The sequence below is a fragment of the Danio aesculapii genome, chromosome 17 (genome assembly GCF_903798145.1).
Source record: "Danio aesculapii chromosome 17, fDanAes4.1, whole genome shotgun sequence".
Classification (NCBI taxonomy): domain Eukaryota; kingdom Metazoa; phylum Chordata; class Actinopteri; order Cypriniformes; family Danionidae; genus Danio; species Danio aesculapii.
Genome location: NC_079451.1, coordinates 51,529,792 through 51,555,026, shown reverse-complemented (window position 1 = coordinate 51,555,026; position 25,235 = coordinate 51,529,792). Strand labels below are relative to the sequence as shown.

At 36.3% G+C, this 25,235-nt stretch overlaps 1 protein-coding gene and 1 non-coding gene across 2 annotated transcripts in view; one reads left to right on the top strand and one right to left on the bottom strand.

Annotated features, from left to right (window-relative positions):
- Positions 1-2,356: 2,356 nt before the first annotated feature.
- On the bottom strand, positions 2,357-2,428 carry trnag-ucc (transfer RNA glycine (anticodon UCC)). The gene has a single exon. It is a non-coding gene; the product is annotated as a tRNA-Gly (tRNA).
- Positions 2,429-5,120: 2,692 nt separating this feature from the next.
- cep170ba (centrosomal protein 170Ba) overlaps positions 5,121-25,235 on the top strand; it is a 76,837-nt gene continuing 56,722 nt past the window's right edge. The window contains exons 1-3 of the mRNA XM_056477779.1: positions 5,121-5,352; positions 12,012-12,149; positions 24,648-24,737. Of these exons, the coding sequence (XP_056333754.1) occupies positions 12,045-12,149; positions 24,648-24,737 (195 nt within the window). The 5' untranslated portion in view covers positions 5,121-5,352; positions 12,012-12,044. The remainder of the gene's footprint in view (positions 5,353-12,011; positions 12,150-24,647; positions 24,738-25,235) is intronic.

Sequence of the window (25,235 nt, the reverse complement as noted above, 5' to 3'; positions counted from 1 at the left end):
CCAGAGGAAACACTCGTCCACACACACCACCACAGAAACACTGCATCACACAAACACACACACACACACACACACACACACTCACCTGAAGATCAGTGCAGCAGCTCCAGGTAAACACCAGCACATCCACCTGATCAAACACACACACACTTGTACAGCTATCTTTATGGGGACGTCCCCCAGCTGTAATGATGTTTATAGCTGTATAGACTGTATATTCTGTCCTCTCCCCCTAAACTCAACACTCACAGCAAACTGACTGTATTATTACAGTTTTAAAACACTCTATTCTGTCTAATTTAGGAGTTATTTTCCTCATGGGAACCAAAAAATGTCCTCAAAAGGTCAAAATTGACTGTTATTGCTATATTTGTGGGGATATTTGGTTATCATAATGTAATACATGGTACACACACACACACACACACACACACACACACACACACACACACACACATTGTTATTGTTTTGTCTGATGTATTCAAATCCGTTCATATCAGTTCTCAACTTTCTAACTGCAAAACACATATTAGTTACAATTACTATTTTTTAAATGGATCTTTTAGTGCAGCATCACTGACATTCATACACACTCACCGGCCAATTTATTAGGTACACCTTACTAGTACCAGCAACAATACTCAGGTAGGCTGTGGCGTTGACACGATGCTCAAGTGGTACTAAGGAACCCAAAGTGTGTCAAGAAAACATCCCCCACACCATTACACCACCAGCACCAGCCTGAACCGCTGATACAAGTCAGGATGGATCCATGCTTTCATGTTGTTGAGGCCAAATTCTCAGCCGAGCATCTGAATGTGTCAGCAGAAATGGAGACTCATCAGACCAGGCAACGTTTCTCCAATCTTCTATTGTCCAGTTTTGGTGAGCCTGTGTGAATTGTAGCCTCAGTTTCCTGTTCTTAGCTGACAGGAGTGGCACCCGGTGTGGTCTTCTGCTGCTGTAGCCCATCCTCCTCAAGGTTGGACGTGTTGTGTGTTCAGAGATGCTCTTCTGCAGACCTCGGTTGTAACGAGTGCTTATTTGAGTTACTGTTGTCTTTCTATCAGCTGGAACCAGTCTGGCCATTCTCCTCTGACCTCTGGCATCAACAAGGCATTTGCACCCACAGAACTGCCGCTCACTGGATATTTCCTCTTTGTCGGACCATTCTCTGTAAACCCTAGAGATGGCTGTGCGTGAAAATCCCAGTAGATCAGCAGTTTCTGAAATACTCAGAGCAGCCCGTCTGGCACCAACAACCATGCCACGTTCAAAGTCACTTAAATCCCCTTTCTTCCCCATTCTGATGCTCGCTCTGAACTGCAGCAGATCGTCTTGACCATGTCTACATGCCTAAATGCATTGCGATGCTGCCATGTGATTGGCTGATTAGAAATATGCGTTACCGAGCAGTTGGACAGGTGTACCTAATAAAGAGGCCGGTGAGTGTATACCTTTCTGATATTGTTATTGCACACATTTATTTTGTGTTTAATAACTGTTTAATGATGCATTCAATAGCCTCAATAGCCTTCAATTACAGAACTCCCACCTACAATTGTCATGCATGGTTTTGTCCAGGTCCACAAATCAAGTTATGTCCTCATTTTAAGGTTTTTCCCACACTATGGGAATCATCTGGGTAAGATTAGGAGTATCTTGAGTTTATTAAATTAAATTAAAAATATTACAATATTGTATTTTTCATAATAAAAATTTATTGTATTAAAAATAAATAATGTAGTTATACTGTAAACTGGTTTTGTAAACTAAAGCATTAGATAATTATACAGTTTAATAAACATCATAAAAATATAGAATATATATTTGATTTATATTTCAGCTAAACTTACAGAGGAATTGTTCTGCCTTCATTTAGTTTAGTATAATATATATTTAAAAAACTATTATTATTACTATTATTTAAAAAATAAATCTTTACCCATGTTTTTAATTAAAAGATGAAACCTCAAGCGATTATTAGTGTGAGGTCTGATGATGTGATGGTGAACAGCGTCATCTGGCGGACAATGAACGCAAACACCAGTTGATTAAACAGTTTCTCAGCTGTTGTCATTAGTGACTCATTAATAATAAAAGAGAACATGTTACAGTAAAACCTGCCTGAACAGTAGTGTCTGATTTCAAAATAAAAGCATCGCGCACACAAACGTGTCACAAAATCTTCCCCGAATTTTCATTTTAAAAATATGTGCGAATTAAAAGTATTGCATGCAGCTTAGTTTGCATCTGCAGCAACCTGCCTATCAAATAATGAATGAATTCGACATATATTAGTAATCTTTACATTAGTGCCGCCCGCAGTCTGATTTTACAGCAGCTAAAGGAATGTTGCGTTGGCCGGGAATCGAACCCGGGTCAACTGCTTGGAAGGCAGCTATGCTCACCACTATACCACCAACGCTGATGAAAACTGGAGAATGAAGTGAAGCCAAAAACGCGCTCCATCCTGTGTATTTCAGGCAACTGTATGGGACATGGGAGAAAGTAACAAAGGAACAACATTGTATTTTAGGCTCTATTTTACAGCACATTCTGCATGCAACAGTTCACGGAGATGCAGAACATCACGTGGTTTCATCATCTCTCATGTCCAGCAGGTTATCACTGCATAGATGTACTTTTTTCCCTATTAAAAAGTTGCATTTATCTTTTTATGAATCATTATAATGTTCAATCTGCAGGTTATTTTGTGCAATAACACATCCTTAAGTTTGCAATTACTTTTTCATTAAATCATGTTTTAAAAGTTCCTGTGAGGACGACAGTAACACTGATATTTATGCCCCACTGCTAAAAGACAAACCTTATTTTCAATGTTGTTTCAACTTAATTTTTTTTTCAACATTTTTGTTTTTTTGCCAATAATAATCAAATATATTCTGAATATTTACTTTTTTATTGTGGGACTACTTTTGAAACATCTGATGGAGTGAAATTTATAATGACAAAAGCAGTTTATATATTTATTTGTAAAGATAATAGACAAAATATGTTTGCAGTGAACATATTAACAAGGTCATATAATCAGATATATTTAAAATAAACAAGATTAAAGCCGGGAGATAGCACATATTGTTGTGTTACTTGGGCCAGACAGAATCTGCGGACATCTTTCGCTATTTCTTAAGAGAATTTTGTAGAAAATATACGGATTTATGTGGAATGATTTTGGCAGTATCATAACTAAATACAATAAGAAATAAGACATTTTAAACCTTTTATTCAACGTTTACAATGCAAATACAATTAAATCCACCTACTTGGTAAATAAAGTAAGTCTCTCATATAATATTTCTACTAAAAGACAGAAAATATTACTGTTACGTTTGCTTGCAGAATGTATTTCAGTTGTTTGTTGCTGCGTCCCATCCGAATACTATCCGTCCTAAATAGTATTTGAAAGTAGTCGTAGTAATCGAGTATGTTGAAAAGAGTATGCCAAAGGTTCCCGTATGGTTTACTATTTCCGGTAAAAACTCAGTGTAGAAGCATCCATACTGAAACCGCTGATATTGCCCACAATACATTGCGCGTAGGATGTGAATTTGATTTAGAACTACAAACGCGAGGGAAAAGTGTAAACAAACTACAAACATGATGGATGCGCGAGACCAACCGTCAAGTAGAGAGGCTTCAGTAAAGATGTTTGAATGACTGTTAATTAATATCTCGCCCACTGGAACATGTTTTAATCGCGTTTTCTGTGTTATATTTCATCTGCAACAACAATACTGAACTTATATAAAGACGTGTTTGGACATTAACGTCTGAATGCAGAATTATCCAAACACCTGAGGAGATTTTGGAAACAAGTTGTGTTTTGGCCGAAACGAGCAAAGGTACGTTTGGAGAAGAAAGGACAGAGAATTTAATGAAAAGAACCTCTGTCCAACTGTTAAGCATGGGGGTGGATCAATCCTGCTTTGGGGTTGTATTGCAGCCTGTGGCACAGGGAACATTTTACAAGTAGAAGGAGAAATGGATTCAATAAAATTTCAGCAAATTTTGAATGGTAACTTGACGCCATCTGTGAAAAAGCTGAAGTTAAAGAGGGGATGGCTTCTACAAACGGATAATGATCCTAAACACACCTCAATATTCACAGTGGATTACATCAAGAGACATAAACTGAAGGTTTTGCCATGGCCTACACAATCTCCTGACCTCAACATAATTGAAAATCTTAGAACTTAATAGAGCAGTGCGTGACAGACAGCCCAGAAATCTCAAAGAACTGGAAGACTTTTGAAAGGATGAATGGGCAAAGATACCTCAAACATGAATTGAAAGACTCTTGGCTGGCTACAAAAAGCGTTTACAAGCTGTGATACTTGCCAAAGGGGGCAGTGCATGCTATAAACTCTGCAGGGTGCCCAAACTTTTGCAGATGCTATTTTTTTTTGTTTTCTGTTATTTTGAAAGTGTAAATGATGGAAATAAATAATTTTTTTGACATATTATAAGAATGTCTAATCTGTAATTTGATGCCTTTTGGAGATTTTTCCATCTTTCCTTGGTTTCTTTATGCACAATAATACAACGTTAATTTTACCTGGGGTGCCCAAACTTTCAATCCCCACTGTATATTGTCATGAACTAATTTCTTAATGATTTTTTTTCTTAAGCATATGCAATTGTATGTATATAGGCAAGAAAATGTGTTAGTAACTAAATGATCCAAAAATGAAAACATTACTTTTCCAGCAGTAAAGTAATTTCATCTTTGTAACTAATCATAGATTTAACTAATTACACCCCAAATTTATCCTGACAACAGAAAATAGAAAAGAAAAAAATATATAATATGAGTCTGTCTATTCATTCCTCTTCCAGTAAATCAAGGCATACTTCTATATGTAGTCTTACGATGGAAATATTAGTTACAAATAAATTATTTATAAAAATATATAAAATAATTATAAATAATTGATCAAAACAGAAAAATAAGCTCCTTCTTGGTAGATATGTTTTGTTTAATGTTTATTTTCGGCTGATAATAAAGAGGTGTGGATCTAGTTTTTCCGGCTGTAGTTTCAGGTGGAGGCGCTGCGGCGGCTGCAAAGCTGCTGTGACGTCACTCTCTCTCTCCGCCACTGACCTGACAAACTCTTTCTGACAGACAGATCGACCGACCGTCTGTCCGTCGCTGGAAAAGCCGATAAAAGACTCAGTTTACCGGGAACAGCAGCAGCTCCATGAGTCTGGTCCTCTGCCCGCCCTGAAGGCCGTGTTCTGCTGGACTGGAGCAGCTCGGATGTTTGGGAATGTCGGGAATTAAAACTTCCTGTTGAGCTTTGACGTTAGCCGCCCGGAGCTGCAGTAAAGGTGTGTGAGAGTCTCTTCACCTGGAAAAACACACTTTTACATCAATGTAATCGGATTTTTAATGTTCGAACCGTTTTGTTTGTGGTGTATGTGTGTCATGTAATTGAAATTTAACGTAAACCGTGAGCTCTGTTTAACTGTAGGCTTTATTATTATCGATGAATGTCGATTAACAGGTTTGTTGGGCTATTAGAGGCTAATCAGGTCTAATAGTGTCTTGATCTGCCAGAGTTTGATTTACACCTGTAGAGATTCGGGATTTGAGTGTTCACAGGTGGATTTTGGTCAATATCTGAGGATTTTTGGAGGTCAGGCAGGGTTTAAAAATGTCTAGACTTGAACTTTGTACGGATCAATTTAATTTAAAGATTGAGGTAAAGTTGGATTTATATTAGCACATTCGTTCACATGCTCTCTATATTGTTTACATTGAGATAAAGTTGGTTTTATATTCACACATTCTGACTTTCTCCTTCATAATATAATTTCTGAAAAGTGTAAACATTAAATAATGAACTCATATTAGCAGCCAATGACTATCAAACATTGGTGGAAAGAGTACTGAAAAATCTTAATCAAGGTAAAGTACCATTACTTGCCCAAAATGTAGCGCAAGTAGAGTTGAAGTATGTTGTAAATATTACTCAAAGTATGGGTAAAAAGTAGACCTTTCGAGAGTAATGAGTATTACGCTGTTAAAAGCTTATGCGTTTACATGTAATTTGTGGATGTGTGTAAACGTAATGTTCTGTAGTGCATTTAGATATTGCCCAGCAGGCACACAACATCATAAGATGCTAATATTAGGTTAGATTTACGTTGCGATGTCAGGTGACAATAATTAAAGGACAACATTATTTTGATGTCCAATAATGACGTCAAATGATGTTGATATTTGGTTGACTTTAGCTTCTGTTAAAAAGGGACCAAAATTCAAAGTCGAGCCAACATCTTAAACTAACGTCATATTGACATCAAATATTGACATTTATTCGTCAGGTATGGCAACCAAAATCCAACATCTGATAGACATAGTGGTAACGTTCACACAACGTCAAGCTGGAACATCATTAGACGTTGATAGTTGGTTGATTTTAGGTTGGACTTTGACATAGGCCTGACTTTGAGTTCTGATGTCAACCCGATTTTCATTTCTAAACTGAATGCAATGTCCCCACAATAACGGGGTACAACGTCAATCTGACGTCATGTTGACGTCTTGTGCCTGCTAGGCATGGAACGATAACCTCTTTCAAGGTATACCACAGTTTGGAAAAGTCAAGGTTTTAAAACCGCCAAAATCTTCTGTTATACTGTTCCTACGTTATTTGCAAGATTTTTTTAACATTTTTTTTTGTTCAGTATCTGTTTTACAGTACCTCCAACAAAAAAAGATATCCAAAGATGCGGTTTTAAATTGTGAAGAAATCTGTATTTTAAACTAATGAGGACAGCAAAAGTCAATGATTCATTTGAATTATTCAGCCTGACATGTTTACTGCTCCAAAATATATTAAATGTTTATCAAAACAAAATAAGTTGTGTTCAAAGGGGGAAAAAGATTCAGTTTTTTACCTAGATATTTAAAAAGAACCTATTTTAGAGCAGTAATGGCAATACCAGGAAGCTGGCATATTTTTATCCAAGGTTATCATACCGTCAGAATCTTACATCGGCCCATGCCTAGTGACTGCTGTGTGTTTATGGCCATTTCGGTCATCATACAGTAAACATATGTCATCTTCTCATCAGTGACATGCATCTAAACAGTGTCTGGGTCAATGCGTGTACAGATTTTGCACATCTTCTTGGACACTTTTAATGCTTCCAAACAGTTTGCTGCAATTATAAATGGCACATGTCTTGAGGTGGTTCATTATGATGCGATTTACCTTCTGTGTGAGAATTGTTTGGACCGGAATCACAGGACTGATTTTTCTAATCTCCATAGACAAGAAATAAATAAAGTAGGAACTGTAGGTTGAAGGAAAAGTAGCACGTGTGATTTTACGTTACATTTTAAAATACCTGTGTCCAACTGCTATTAGGACTTCCCAGACAAATATAATATAAAGCTCTTATTTTCTCAAACTTGTATGATTACCACTACAAATCCAGTTTAAAGTTAATTTTAATATTAATTAGAGCTTTTAATAAAAACTAAATATTGGCTGTTTTAATGGGAGGGAGCTACTGTATGCCCTGCCTTCTCTTCATGTTTCAGTTGAGATTACATCAAATAAAAAAATGCATTAAAGTTAATTTTAATAATTTATGCAGATGCACTCCCCGATACAATCACCCGAATCATTAGGAAATAATTATTTAAATTATTATAGACTAGTTTAATCCCGCCCCTTTTCGCAGTGCAGCACGACAGAATTTTGCACACACAAAGCCCGGTGTGACCATAGCTTTACTCTACAAAACCTTGTAATAAACTGCAGCACATTTTCTGCTATCCTACACAGTTATTTCTCTAGATATTATGATTTCTTATACATTATATTTATTTTAAACTACTAAAACAGGGGTGCCTGAACATTGTCTTATGGACTAAAGGTAAATATGGTTGCCATAAATAATTTATTTAATAATATTTTTAAAATAACTAGAAAACATTGCATTATATATATTTTATATTTTATAATGAACTTATTATAGTAAAAACAATCTCATTTACTGTAGAACAGAATGGAGTTACACTAGTTTTTGCCTTAATTTTGCTCAGCAATGTCTTCTGCATATATTCTGCGAGTGACATTATTTATTCATTGATTCATTTTCTTTTCGGCTTAGTCCCTTTATTAATCTGGGGTCGCCACAGTGGAATGAACCACCAACTTATCCAGCATTTATTTTATGTAGCAGATGCCCTTCCAGCTGCAACCCATCAATGGAAAACACATACACGCTTATTCACACAGACATACACTACAGACAATTTAGCCTACCCAATTCACCTGTACCACATGTCTTTGGACTGTGGGGGAAACCGGAGCACCCGGAGGAAACCCACGCGAATGCAGAGAGAACATGCAAACTCCACACAGAAACGCCAACTGAACCAGCCGAGGCTCGAACCAGTGACCTTGTTGCTGTGAGGTGACAGCACTACCTACTGCGCCACTGCATCGCCGACATTATTTATTGCACATTTTTAAAAAATCTGATTCATTTACAACATTTAATTGAAAAATTTTATTTCAGTTTGCTTTTTTTTTTATAGCTCACTAATAGAGTAAATCAAATTAGAAATGACGATCTCTTTTGAAGGCATTTGCCCCAACCCTCTCCTTCCTTCTCACTCTCTTCTCAGGTGGGATGGTTTGCCAACTTTGGCCCCCTACTTTGACCATAACTATACTAAAATATCAATAAAAGTTACTTTCACTGAAAAGTTGAATTTTCAACATCCCATAATGCAATTCACAACCGCAAATAAACACTTAAAATACAGAAACTGTTCATTAACAGATATATTTTTTACATTGTAGTTTTGACTGACTATATGTCTGTGAATTTAAAGCACACTCAATATTACATCAAAATCTTTTAAATCCTATATTATTATTATGATTATTAATATTCTCCAAAGCTGTAAGAAGTGTATACTATATAAACACTGGGAGATATGACAATATATTATATCATATCATGATAAGTCATCTCATATCCTCATAATGAGATATCACAATATAGTACCATTTCTGTACATTCAATCAATTAATAGTTATGTTAATATATATTGACTTTATCTCACTTTATTTAAAACTTCAGGGCAAACGTTTGATTAAAAATGTAGAAATTATGGCTGCTCGATATTGAAATGATATGGTATTGCGATTTATTTTCTTTTCTTCGATAAATATTGTGATATGAATGCCTCTATTTGACAGTTTTCTGTTGAGTCTAATCGTATTCAGGTAGAGAAATGAAATAATCACAATGCAAAAAGAAATGTTTTTTTTTTTTTTTACTTTGCTTTCTCATTTCTAGTCCAAATGTAAAAATATTGTTGTTTTCACCTTCAGAAAAAATGCTAATAAAAAATTAATAAAACAAGCTAAACTATCTGCCAATGGGTCAAGTAAAATGATCTTCTATTTGCTTTGAAATGTAGATAATTGGACTTAAAATAAGACACATTCTAAGTAAGATTTGTTTGTTGTTGTTATTGCATAAATTGTATAAATGAAAACAATTCACCTTCTTTACACCACCAAATATCATTATTTCTTGTGCCTAAATGTCTTAAAGGGCACATAGTTGACCTCTTTTTTATGATTTAATATTAATATTATGGCTCTTCTGAGTGTGTCAGTTTAGGTTCAGTTTAAAACACAATTCAGATTTGTTTATTATAATGTGTTAAAAAGTGTCATGTTGGGGGCGTGTCCACAGTTCGCTGATTTAGGGGTGTGTTGCTTCACATGTAAATTAGTTTCGGCTTCCCGCCAACGTAACAAGGGGGCGGGGCCATGAGCTCACCCGCTCTGCGTTTGCAACAGACAGGCAGACGGAGAAGGAGAGAGGATCACCATTCAGTCGTACTCTGACGCAGACCAAGCAGAGAGTACAAAATCATTTGTGTCTTTGTACAGTTTTACAGCCAACTGTGTGCTAGTTTCAAGTGCCGAGCTTGTACACAGAAACTAATAAGCACACACACTGAATTAACTTTGACTGAGGCACCGTATGCGCCACTCGAAGCCGCGACACGGCACACCAGACACTCTCTGTGGCGCGGCAGAAACATGAAGTGTCCCGAATCGTCACGCCACGCATTTTTGAATTGTAAACACAGGTTTCTGCAGCGGTCCGCGGCGCCCAGTCGTTGACTTGAGTGTACCCTGAAAGAAACCGATGTTTAGAATGCTAAAACGCATGCTAGTTAAGATCACAGGGAGCTTCTGGGATCGCGAGAAATGCAAACGGCTGAAGTATAAGGTAGACTCAATGAGAAGTACACATGTTTGCAATTAGGCATGTGCCGGTATCACATTTTCATGCTGCGATTAATTGATTGAGCTTTTATCACGGTATACGGTATTATCACGATATTGTAATTTTACTAGAGAAACAGGTAAAAAAACACAAAAAACTTCAGTTTCGTCAACTTAGTAACTTTAATAACTTTTTAATTAACTAAAAGTACTTTAAACATTTAAATACAAATAAATATAAATAAACAATACACAATATAAAAGTAAACTTGAGCAATTATATCAAAGTGAATGTGCAAAGGGAAACAGTCTTCGATCAGCAATCCCTCTGCATTTTTTTGGAACCCAAAATATTTCCAAACCTCTGACTTTACCCTTTCTGAAGGGGGATAAATTGTTGGCAGCGTTCCTCCTTCCGCCATGCTTCTTCTTTGTGTGAGGATTATAGTGCGGTGGCAGCGGCGGCACGCGCTGTGTCCACACAGTGCTTCTACATGTGGGGATTGTTTACATCAGAGTGCGCATCAGTTCTGCCCAGCATATATGCAGTGTTTCTTCAAGCGGTTGATGGAAAATAAGCTAAGGCGCGTTCTAAGAATATAAATTCGGATCTATTATTTTTCACGGTATTTTGAAGTGCCCGCGATAACAATGTCGTGCATATTCATTACCGTGATTTATCGCATTACCGAATACCGGCACAAGCCTATTTGCAATCCCACCTAAAGATACAACCAATAATTCTGATTAGAGCGATAATGTGGAGAATATTGCTCTTGTGTTGAGCCCAATGAGCCTTGCATCTAAAAATAGAGTTAGGTTGTTCCTTTAGTGATATCGCTTCGACTCACGCTGAAAATGACGGACGTGAATCAACAAACTGAGGATATGATGATGCGCCTGTCAATCAATATTGGTGGGCGGGGGGACCGCTCTCCTACGTCAAGTAGCGGTCAATTTGAAAACAGCTCCAATCGGTCCACCGTTTTTATGTTGTTAAATTGAAAAAAAAGCACTGGGTGTGTTTATATCAGCCCAATATGACGGTCTAAACACTATACATGCACATATGTCTGTCCAAACAGCTTGAAAAGTAGATTTTTTTTTACCATAGGTGCCCTTTAAACTTTCTTGAAATGCTCAGTCACAGGCCTTAAAAACACATGCAGGTGATAAACTTTCACTCTATTATGGTTAAACTTAGCAGTGACTCTGCAAACCACACGTGTTCTGTAGCTCCTCGTCTACTATGATTCTGACTCAATATTGAAAATCTTGCGATGTGACTTTTGTGGATTCGCACATTGCAATATTGATGCCTAAATGATATTGCCCTATTTGATATAATTTTAAAGCATCCACATGCTCAATATCACTTCATAATTGTATTGTAGATGCTATTTCAAAGTTGGTGTGAAATCAAAATTCTCTTATTTTCTTTTTATTGACGTCAGTCGGTTGTTCAGACTCTCAGATGATAATATAATAGTATTAAATAAATGCTTGTCCACAATTGTACTATTTTAATTGTAGCTCACTTGATAAATTGATGTATAAAAGAGCACAAATTATATATTTATCATAGAAATATGAAGTCACACAATGTGTAACTTACAGGAATCTTTTAAATGGCTTTTAATTACGTTGCTGATCTATGAGTTTTGTGTTTGCACTTCAGATTATGAGCTGATTTTCCTGCTGTTTCTCCTGCAGGATGTGTGTGGGTTTGTGAGCATCTGACTGAAGATGAGTGTGACGTCGTGGTTTTTGGTGAGCAGCTCTGGCACGCGCCACCGTTTGCCCCGAGAAATGATCTTTGTGGGCAGAGAGGACTGTGAACTCATGCTACAGGTCAGACATTAAACACGCACAAATACATATGCATATTTAAAGTATACACACTAGGGCTAAACGATATTGGACAAAAACTGACATTGCGGTATTTAGTTTGTCTGCTATTTATATTGCGATATGAATATAATTTCACAAGATGACTTTTATTTATATATATATATATATATATATATATATATATATATATATATATATATATATATATATATATATATATATATATATATGTGTGTATATATATATATATATATATATGTGTGTATATATATATATATATATATATATATATATATATATATATATATATATATATATATATATATATATATATATATATATATATATATATATATATATATATATATATATGTGTAAACATTATAACAATACTTTAGAACCCCCATTGGCTACGGGCCTGATTATTTAATTTAACTTAATAAATTGTATGAAGAAAGGATTAATTAATAGTATATTTTAATAGCAGTTAAATAATTAATAGCAGCATATAAACAAATATTCATTTTTGGGGGGTGGGGTTGTTGGATTCACCCGTTCCCACCAACGTCAAGTGCAAATCTACGCTCTTGCTAAAATGTCAATGACAATTTCAGAGTTGTTTGCTAATATAAGTTAATACCTTTTAAGTTCCTTTTTTTAAGTAACACTCACTGCATTTTTGCTGTAAGAAGCTAAAATACAGATTGAATTATTGACTTCACTACAAAATTAAATCCCAAATCAAATCCAAATCGCGATATCTGTCAAAAAACATTGCATTAGATATTTTCCCCAAATCGCACAGCCCAAACGTGAGTATATTTGTTCTGCAAATAAATCACAAGTTGTGGCATGTTGCAAAATTTGTTGATGAAGTCAACAGTGACTAGTCGACTCGGCTTTGATAACATAAGTCGTTTAACCTCTAATACACATATCTACACACTCTTAAATAAGCATACAGTATATACACATTCACACACGTATTCACAGACATTCATGAATTTATATACTGTATTAAGCTATAATTTCTGCTAAATATAACTTCTGTTTTAATTGCTCTCAGATGTGTTTCTGTAGCTGTTTTATTCATGTTGTTTCTGGCTAATAATATACCTTGCATAAATAATAATATACTAATATACTAAATAATAATATATAACAATAATATACTGTGCAAAGGCCTATATAAAATTATGTTTGTTAATCTTATGCCATGTTAAATTTTACTGAAATACAATGCATGTGCAAGAATATTATAGTGAAACTAACACCAAAACAAAACATCTGTTGCAGAACTCATTTGTTACTGTGCATAACCTTTATTGATGTTAGATAAATAAAGTGCAACTTATTGTTAGTATTTAATAATAATAATAACAGATGCAGTGTTTGATTTTTGTGGTGGCTTGGTGGCTCAGTGGTTAGCACTGTCGCCTCACAGCAAAAAGGTCACTGGTTCGAGTCTTGGCTGTGGAGTTTGCATGTTCTCTCTGTGTTGGTGTGGGTTTCCTCCGGGTGCTCTGGTTTCCCCCACAGTCCAAACACATGCGCTATAGGGGAATTGATGAACTAAATTGATTAGTGTATGAGTGTGTGTGAATGTATGGGTGTTTCCCAGCACTGGGTTGCAACTGGAAGAGCATCCGCTTTGTAAAACATATGCTAGATAAGTTGACTGTTCATTCCACTGTGGCGACCCCTGATGAATGACTAAGGCGAAGGAAATGAATGTTTGATTTTGTCGAAATTAACATAAGGGTTAATAAATGCTTTTATTTTTAAACTATTAGTTCATGCACCTAACTAATGTCAACAAATGTATTAAGTTATTGTAAATCATTAACATGGTCAAATCACAAATTTCAATGAAATAAAATTGTAAAAAGCACACACAGAGTACTTTTAAATTAGGCAGCATTTTTTAATCTTGTTTAGTTCAACTTGTTGTTCTAAAATAAAATAAAACTGAAATTAAAATTCATCAAAACTATATAGAAATGGTTAAAAAAAATCTCAAAAGTGATTCAAAATGTTAATAAATGAACTATAACAGTGTCTAAGTCAGGCATGGGCAAACTCGATCCTCGAGGGCCGGTGTCCCAGCAGAGTTTTGCTCCAACACTAATCAAACACACCTGAACACCCTAATTAGTGTCTTCAAGATCACTAGAAAGCTACAAGCAGGTGTGTTTGATTAGGGTTGGTGCAAAACTATGCAGGGACATCGGCCCTCCAGGATCGAGTTTGCCTATCCCTGGTCTAAGTGGTACTAAAACCACACCGCAGCACATAAATCTCCCATTCACTCAAACGGCTTATACTGTAAAGTTTAAGTAACGGTAACTTTAAACGCAGCTCAAACAAACGCCTTTCTCATGTTTTTCTGGCTCTCTTGTTCTGCTGACACTAGAATGCAGTGTTTTGAGTCTGTTTATACGGCTGTGTTGATCTGTGGTTAGTTCAGCACGGCCCTCTCACCGCAGCCGTTTACTGCAGTCAAAAGCCTGGTCCTGTCTATTCATGCTCTGTGAATGTGTCCAAACCTCGACCTCTCCCTATGCACTCCTGCCAGCAACAGATCTGGAGGACATTCAGCCACACCACAAGTGTTTCTAACTCCTTATAAAACCATTTGATTCATAATGGCATGCAGTTAAAGTCAAAACTATTAGCTATTTCTTTTTAAAAAATATTTCCCAGAGGATGTTTAACAGAGCAAGGAATGTTTCACAGTATTTCCTCTAATATTTTTTCTTCTGTAGAAAGTTTTGTTTTATTTCGGCTAGAATAAAAGCAGATTTTAATTGTTTTAAAGCCATTTTAAGGTCAATATTATTAGCCCCCTTAAGCAATATTTGTTTTGGATTGTCTCCAGAACAAACCACTGTTATACAATGACTTGCCTAATTACCCTAACTTTACCCTAATTAACCTAGTTAAGCCTTTAAATGTCACTGATCTTATAGAATATCTAGTCTATTATTATGTGCTAAAAGATAAAATAAGTTATTAGAAATGACTTATTAAAACTATTTTGATTAGAAATGTGTTGAGAGAATTTTCTTTTAAACAGAAATTGGGGAAGACTTTACAGGGGGGCTGATAATTCTGACTTCAGCTGTACGTTCAGAAATTAAATGCAACTCAAGTGTACACACTGTGCTGTCATTCATAGCATACAGTATGTTTAATATGCATGTACCAAATGATGCAGTGGTGTGATAAAGTGTTTGCCCCTTTACTGAGTTCTGTCACACTTTAATGTTTCAGATCATCAATCTTGTTTAAATATTAGTCAAAGATAACACAGGTAAACACATCATGCAGTTTTGAAATGATTGAGAGCACATTCAGCCATGCCGAAGTGCTTCTAACTAATTATTATACTAATTTAAAACCATTTGATTTCTAATGACATGCAGTCAGTCAAAATTATTAGACTTTTCTTTTTCAGATATTTCCCAAATGATGTTTAACAGATTCTTTAACAGAATGTCTTTGTTTTATTTTGGCTAGAATAAAAGCAGTTTTAAATTTAAGGTCAATATTATTTACCCCCTTATGCAATATTAGTTTTGGATTGTCTCCAGAACAAACCACTGTTATACAATGACTTGCCTAATTACTCTAACTTTACCCTAATTAACCTAGTTAAGACTTTAAATGACACTTTAAGCTGAATACTTTTACCTTGAAGACTATCTAGTGGCTCGTTTCCACTGACCGGTACGGTACGGTTTGGTTCGGTTTGGTACGGGTCACCTTTATGAGGCTTGCGTTTCCACTAACAAGGGTACCCTTTTGGTGGGCGTGGTGTATGACAGAAAGTTTCAGTCGACGTCATTCTCGCTGGAGGAAATGTCTACAATAAAGCTGTACAGGTCACTTACATATCATATGAGAAGCTCTTCTCACAACACAGATGCTTCATACACAAAAATACTCATGTATAAATGTTTATTACTAACTTTACTATGAACATGAGTTGATTATAACTGCAGATCAATGACAGTGTGAAACAGCCTACTGTAACGTCTGTAATTATATTAAATAACTAAATAAATGAACATATATAAACACATACAGCCCCTTACAGTCTCCGATGTTACCAACTACTGAAGAACACACAGCAGACATTTTCGTCCGTATTTAGGTTCAAAACAATACAAAATATAGCCTACAGTCAGTGTAAACCTCTCATCTGTGTCTGTAATCTTCAGCAGCACATGTAGCCTCTGTTAGACAGTAATTCCGTCATTCTGAGTTCATAATAGTCCAAAATGTGAAGATAATAAGTTAGTTATACATGGCATTTTGTTCATGTTTGCTGAATAATAATGTGCTCCTTTTTTCCGGCTTCTCCTTTGTTTCTTCACGCTTCACTCTCGCGTTTGTCAGTGTCTGACAGGATCGGGTTTCAAAAGCACGTCAATAATCAAGCGCCGGTTATTATCATCAGCTCAAGAAGTTTGTTATTTCAGATATAATGTTAGAGACGCGCGCGAACGCTAGCAAGAAAGCGAAACTGCTCGCGCCTCAGACTGCCTCATAAAAAAACTACGAGGCACAGGGTAAATCTGCTCTTCTTCTTGGCTTTGTGGCTGTTTATCAAGACGACGACAAGGTTTGTTTGAGCCCAGGTCGACCATGGCTCGTTATTATATGTATAAATCATTCCGCTGTAATGTCTCGGCTCGTCGGCTGTGTATTTTCAAACATGGCGGGTTTTTTGTTTTCATTCTGGCTTGTTGCGTAAGCGAATGACGTATCTCTGTAAACCAATAACGTTCAGCTGCGTGTGTGGCTCCGCCTTTTGGTACCCTTTCTCGTGTTTGGTACCCTTTCGAAAGGGTGCCGAAAAAGTGGTATGGTACGGTTTGGTTCGGTACGCTTTTTGACAGTGGAAACGGCTATAAAAGCGTACCAAACCAAACCGAACCGTACCGTACCACTCAGTGGAAACGGGCCATAGTGAAATATTATGTGCTGTCATCATGGCAAAGAGAAAAGAAATTAGTTATTAAAACTATTATGATTAGAAATGTGTTTAAAAAAATCTTCTTTAAACAATTTGGGGAAAACTATACAGGGGGAATAATAATTCTGACTTCAACTGTACATTCAGAAATTACATGCAACCCATGGACACACTGTGCTTTCATTCATAGCATAGCTGTATATTTAGTATGCATGTACCAAATGATGCAGTGGTGTGAAAAACTGCTTGCCCCCTTACTGAGTTCTCATTTTTTTGCATGTTTGTCACACTTTAATGTTTCAAATCATCAAACAACTTTAAATATTAGACAAAGATTACACAAATAAGCACATCGTGTAATTTTGAATTGAATAAGAGCACATTCAGCCATGCTGCAGTGTTTCTAAAACATTATTATACTCCTTTAAAACCATTTGATGTATAATTACACGCATTTAGAAATTGCATGCAACTCAAGTGTACACACTGTGTTCATTCATAGCTTACAGTATGTTTAACATGCATATTGCGAATTATATATACACAAAGTGTTGTGGAAAGTCTTACTGATTTCTTATTTTTTGCATGTTTGTCAACACTTTAATGTTTCATATCCTCAAACTAAACTAATATTAGTCAAAGATAACACAAGTAAACACACTTTTCAGTTTTTAGATGAAGGTTTTTATTATTAAGGGAATGCAAAACTACACCACCCTTGTGTGAAAAAACATTGGCTCCCTATATAATAACTGGTTAGACCACCTTTAGCAGCAACATCTGCAGTTGGGTTGGGTACCAAAACCCGGTGCCATTATAGCACCGGTACTTTTGTAACCGGTATGTACCGGATCAAATCCGCATATGAATTTCGTCGCCACTGGTGCTGCGACAAGGACATAAGAAGCATCAAAGGGTGCATCAAAGGCACACATAGGTACACGTTTTCACACCATCTCTAAACATTTAATTCTAGACAGCTTTGAGGAATACGGACAGGCGATGGTTCTGGTTGCTTAGGGAACAGAAACGCGCAGTACAGCACATTCAGTGAGTGAGAGCGACTCTCTTCAGATCAACACACATGATCGCGTTCATCAAATTTGCTTAAACTAAGCATTCTGAAGCGTATTTTACAAGCAATGATTCTGACACAGCAACGTGAAGCAGATGCTTTACAAAAGTTGTGTGTAAGGGGGAAACACGTCAAGCTTAATGACACATTTGTGTCGTGAAATGAGGAGGGGTTTTTTTCCCTTCCATTTAACGTGCGGTATCAAATTCCATTAAAAGAGCACTCTTCCACCAGGCCCAGTGTCAACAAGTTTGGCCCCCCTAAATTTTCCATGCATATTTTTGTCAAAACGTCACAGAGAAGCGAGATCCGCCATCGGTGGCGAACTGCAGAGATATGACAGAGGCCTCTCTCTGCGCACTCTAGGTGTCTCAGGTACTCGCTCCCGCCCGCACTTGCTCTTTCAGTCAGTGACGGTGTTGCGCGCATTAGCCTAGTTTCCCGCATTCATCAGAGGTTGATGGCCAAATTGACACAGCTAATAGCGATTTTAACACTTAATATAGAAAGTAGTCGGCTATGCAGAGACCATTATTAATCAGAAATCTAGTGTACAGAGTTTTACATCAGGAAATGCAGTATTGTATTTACAAACAGTCAGCAAAAACAGAACCAAAGAACAGATGTAACACATTGATCGTGTAGTGTTCAGTCACGCTCATGTAAGTCATATTCAACTCGTTCAGTTTTGCCCTAATTCATTTTTGATTTCCGTCTTCAACACATGATTTATTTACAGCACATTTTTAAACATATTAGTTTAACTCATTTCTAACATCTCCTTTTTTATCTTCCCCATGTTGACAGTCAGTGCATAACATTTTACTAGTTTTATATAGCATTTTATATATGTTATATAAAACAGTTTCTCTGGTCTAGAACCACCGCTGATTATAACATGTAAGACAGGATCATGAAAGGAACATTCGAAAAGCAACTCAAGTAAACACCTTGATCATATTATTGTCTTATTCAGATTAAGGCAAATCATTAGATCACTGATAACCGTGTAAACACAGTCACAAGCCCTAACCCTAGAATAAAGGAGTTCAGTATTTTGCTGACAGCCTTTCCACAGGTTAGTAGTAAGCTAATGTCATTTCATAATGAAAATCTTAAATTCATGCTAACCAACAGATCAATATATTAAGGAAATATATTAATGTAATTCAAATATATTAAATATTAATTGATGCTTACTTTAAACTTTAATTATATTGTTCTATTCAAATAATTTTTAAAATATTTTGTTAAATAAAAGATTTCATCCACCATAATTTTGTGGCTCAAAAGTATCGGTTCAGGCACCGGTACTGGTTTAAAAGTATCGATTTAGCACCAGTATCGAAATAACCCCAGACGATACCCAACCCTAATCTGCAGGCAAGCGTTTTTGAAAACTTTGCAATGAGACTTTTACAACGATGTGGAGGAGTTTTGGCCCACTCATCTTTGCAGGAATGTTGTAATTTAGCCATATTGGAGTTTTTTTTTTTTTTTGAGCATGAACCACATTTTTAAGGTCATACCACAGCATCTCAATTGTATTCAGATCAGGACTTTGACTAGGCCACTCTAGAGTCTTCATTTTTTTTTTTCTTCAACCATTCAGAAGCTGACTTGCTGGTGATAGAGCTAATTTCTATTAACTAATTTATTTTATCTTTGCCATATGACAATACATTATATTTTTTATACTTGTTGTTTAAACATAATTTATGAATTATAATTATAAGGGGGCTAATAATATTGACTTTAGCAGTTGAGTAAAATGAAAAAACATATTTGGAAATACCATGATAAATGTCCTTGCTCCATTAAACATCACTTGAGAAAAACTGTGAATATAGTATGTCTGTATAAGCATACTGATTTCATAGTTTTTGCATGTTTGTCACACTTGTAATGTTTCATATCATCAAACTAAACTAATTTTGGGCAAAGATAACACATCTTTCTGTTTTTAAATGAAGGTTTTATCATTAAGGGAATACAAAACTACACAGTCCTGTGTAAAAAAGCGTTTGCTCCCTAAACCTAATAACTGGTATGGTAACTCCACCCTTAGCATCAACATCTGCAGTCAAGCGTTTTTAAAAATTTTGCAGTGCGACTTTTACGGCGATGTGTTTTGCCCACTCATCTTTACAGGATTGTTGTAATTTAGCCACATTGAAGAGTTTTTGAGCATGAACCACATTTTTAAGGTCATACCACAGCATCTCAATTGTATTCAGGTCAGGACTTTGACTAGGCCACTCCAGAGTCTTCATTTTGATTTTCTTCAGTTATTTAGAAGTGGACTTGATGGTAATAGTTTTAATAAGTAATTTCTAATAACTAATTTCTTTTGACAAACATAATATTGTAAACTACATGTTAGGAAATACTTTGAAAAATGTCCTTGCTCCATTAAACATCACTTGTTTGAAAAAGAATAGAAATTTCACTGGAGGGATAATAAGTTTGTCTTCACCTGTATGTTTGTGTATATATAGTATGTGTGTGAATGCATAATGGCAAATATTAAAATATAAAAAGTTACAGGTTGAATGAAATTTGAATAGTGTTAGTAGAATGATTGAGGTGCAAAAATTAATTAGGAGCCAATAATATATTATTTAAAAATAGTTTATATTTTTTTGAAAGAGCAAAATACTTTGAAACCTAAAAACATTATTATTGTGATTTATTTATTGTAATATATTTAATTATAAACCATAAAATTACTGATACATGTTACTTAGTTGCATGCAACTCGAGTCTATTAGTACACACAGTGCTTTCTTTCATAGCATGCATGCTTAATATGCATGTAAAGAATGACAATGAAAGCAAGTAAATCCATTGAGCACAGTACTCGCGGGTGCTTGTAATTGCAGCTCCGTTAAATTCACTACCGGAAAATAAGCAGAGCATTTTTGAGGTCTAATGAAGGCTCTGAACAATGACATCAGGCAACTAATGAGGCTGTAAATGAGTGTGGGCAGATCTGCTTTGATGCACAAAGATTGCTGACTTCGATAATGCTGGGTAATTGTGCCTTCCCGTGGTCAAATGTAAATGTTTGTCTGCCAGTTCACTGGTAGGATTTTCTCCATGGAGTAGACACTTCAGTACTGATAATATAATCTAGTTACACTCTTTGGCCATGGCTCTGTTCTGCAGACGGAGGATAAGAGCTGCAGACGGGTTTTCTGTAAGGAGTAATGTTAATGTAGTAATATTATTTATTTGCACAGTTATGCCATCAAACAGTTGTATAAATAAAATATCACACTTGTAACCATTATGCAGGGCCAGATATAATCTGCAGATATTTTTGGCTGTTTCTGCGTATTTATGCAGAATTATTTTGGGAGCCTATTAATGAAAAACTTCAAACATTTAAATAAAAAATAAATACATTTTTGACTTTTGTTAAAGGACACATAGTTTACCTCTTTTTTATGATGTAATATTAATATTCTGGCTCTTCTGAGTGTGCCAGTTAAGGTTCAGTTTAAAACACAATTCAGATTTATTTATTATAATGTGTAAAAAGTGTCATGTTGGGGGCGTGTCCACAGCTCGCTGATTTATGGGTGTGTCGCTTCACATGTAGACTAGTTTCAGCTTCCTGCCCAACGTAACAAGGGGGCGGGGCCATGAGAAGGAGAGAGAGGATCCGCATTCAGTCATACATGTACGACTCGGACACAGACCAAGCAGAGAGTACAAAATCATTTGTGTCTTTGTACAGTTTTACAGCCAACTGTGTGCTAGTTTCAAGTGCCGAGCTTGTACACTGAGACTAATAACCCCCTCTGAGCTTTCGACTGGTCCTTGGCACACCGAGGTGGAGCTGGTCGGCTGAGCGAACGAGAAGGTGTGTAAGGACAGAGAAGCTCAGAGAGGTAAAGGGGTGCAGTACCATTCAGACACTTAGAAACAAATAAAAGTAACTTAAAATGGATCCTGAAATGCACGGGCAGCCAGTGAAGAGGAGCCAAAATCGGGGTCATGTGCTCGTATTTGCGTGTGTCAGTTAAAAGACGTGCAGCTGCATTCTGAACAAGTTGCAGTTGAGAAATAGAAGACGGACTCACCCCAAAATAAAGGGCATTGCAGTAGTCCAAGCGGGAGGTTATAAAAGCATGGATTACTGTTTCAAAGTGCTCGTGTGATAAAACCTGCTTAATTTTGGCCAGTTGTCTCAAGTGAACTCAAGTGTACACACTGTGCTCATTCATAGCTTTCAGTATGTTTAATATGCATATTCCAAATTATTTATACACAAAGTGTTGTGGAAAGTCTTACTGATTTCTTATTTTTTGCATGTTTGTCAACACTTTAATGTTTCAGATCATCAAACTAAACTAATATTAGTCAAAGATAACACAAGTAAGCACACCTTTCAGTTTTTAGATGAAGGTTTTTATTATTAAGGGAATGCAAAACTACACCACCCTGTGTGAAAAAACATTGGCTCCCTATATAATAACTGGTTAGACCACCTTTAGCAGCAACATCTGCAGTTGGGTTGGGTACCAAAACCCGGTGCCATTATAGCACCAGTACTTTTGTAACCGGTATGTACCGGATCAAATCCGCATATGAATTTCGTCGCCACTGGTGCTGCGACAAGGACATAAGAAGCATCAAAGGGTGCATCAAAGGCACACATAGGTACACGTTTTCACACCCTCTCTAAGCATTTAATTCTAGACAGCGTTGAGGAATACGGACAGGCGATGGTTCTGGTTGCTTAGGGAACAGAAACGTGCAGTACAGCACATTCAGTGAGCGAGTGCGACTCTCTTCAGATCAACACACATGATCGCGTTCATCAAATTTGCTTAAACTAAGCGTTCTGAAGCGTATTTTATAAGCAATGATTCTGACACTGCAACGTGAAGCAGATGCTTTACAAAAGTTGTGTGTAATGGGGAAACACGTCAAACTTAATGACACATTTGCGTCGTGAAATTAGGAGTTTTTTTTTTTTTTCTTTTTCTTTCACATTAGCCTAGTTTCCCTCAGTCGTCAGAGGTTGATGGCCAATTTGACACAGGTAATAGCGATTTTAACACTTAATATAGGAAGTGCTCGGCTATGAAGAGACCATTATTAATCAGAAATCTAGTGTACAGAGTTTTACATTAGGAAATGCAGTATTGAATTTACAGTCGGCAAGAACAGAACCAAAGAACAGATGCAGCACATTGATCGTGTAGTGTTCAGTCACGCTCATGTAAGTCATATTCAACTCGTTCAGTTTTGCCTTCATTCATTTTTGATTTCCGTCTTCAACACATGATTTATTTACAGCACATTTTTAAACATATTAGTTTAACTCATTTCTAACATCTCCTTTTTTATCTTCCCCATGTTGACAGTCAGTGCATAACATTTTACACCCAGCACACTGCCTCTTTGAACTGTTACCTTCTGGTCGACGCTACAGAGCACTGCGCACCAGAACAGCCCGACACAGAAACAGTTTCTTCCCTCAGGCAATCCATCTCATGAACACTTGATGATAATAATTGTGGAACCAACATCACTACTTGCTATACACTTTTATACACGTATACACTTATTTAACAACACACTTACATGCCAATTTGCAAATAACAGCTGCACGTATAACATTGTATATAGTAATAAACACGTACATACACTTGTCAATCTGTATATTTGCACTCACTACTTACTTCTATTTTTTAAAATATATTTATGATCTGTTTTTTGTCCTGTCTCTGTTATCCTGTAGCACTGTAGAAGCTCTGTCACCAAAACAAATTCCTCGAATGTGTGAACACACCTGGCAATGAAGCTCTTTCTGATTTCTGATTCTGATTAATAATCTGTAAACAGTTTATTTACAGATTGACATAAGTAAATAAACATTCAGTGATGGGCTATAAAATCTGCAGATTTCTCTGCTTGCTGTTTTCATGTGGGCCTGCCATTGTGTAAATATCTCAGAAGGCAATTAACACTAAAGATTGTTTTCTGGCCTTCTGTAGTGTTTACATTAGGTTTCTGTGCAGGTTTATTCTATGATAATAAAATTTTAACTTTTATTTAAGGTTTATAATACATTGGTAAACGTAGTAAATCTTTTAGAAAGTATATCTACTAAAATAATGGAAGAAGATAATACTTTACAAACTGCATTGCAAATAATTTATATAAGCATTTGCATATTAGTTGGTAATATTACTGAAACTAATATAAAAGTATATTAACACATTTACACAAGTCAATCAACAGATTCAATGATGGGCTGAAAAATCTGCAGATTCAGTGTGGGCCTAGCGTTGTGTAAATATCTAGGAATTTTAACACTAGAGGTTGTGTTCTGGCCTCTTGTAGTGTTTACATTGGCTTTGTGTGCATGTTTATTTTATGATAAGGTCATGTTGCTGAACTGCGTTGTGTTCTTTGTATTTCACAGTCGCGCAGTGTGGACAAACAGCACGCTGTGATCAACTATGATGCCTCTACAGATGAACATTTGGTCAAAGACTTGGGCAGCCTCAACGGGGTGAGTTTACTGCACTTCTGCATGTTTACCAAACACAATTCCTGCATGCACAAATAATAATTCAATTCACCTTTATTTGTATAGCGCTTATACAATGTAGATCGTGTCAAAGCAGCTTCAAATAAAAGGTCACAGTAAATAGGAACAGTGTAGTTCAGTTTGTAGTGTTTAAGTTCAGTTCAGTTGAGCTCAGTTCAGTGTGGTTTAATAATCACTACTGAGAGTCCAAATACTGAAGAGCAAATCCAATGATGTGCAGCTCTACAGATCCTGAACCATGCAAGCCAGTGGCGACAGCGGAGAGGGAAAAAAACTTCACTAAATGGCGGAAGTGAAGAAAAAATAATTGAGAGAAACCAGGCTCAGTTGGGCACGACCATTTTAACTTCTCCGCTGGCCAAACGTCTTGTGCAGAGCTGCAGTCTCAGTGGCGGAGGCTGGAAGCTGGCCTCAGCGAAGACTCGTCTGTCTCTGGAGCATCACAGGAATCAGTCTCAT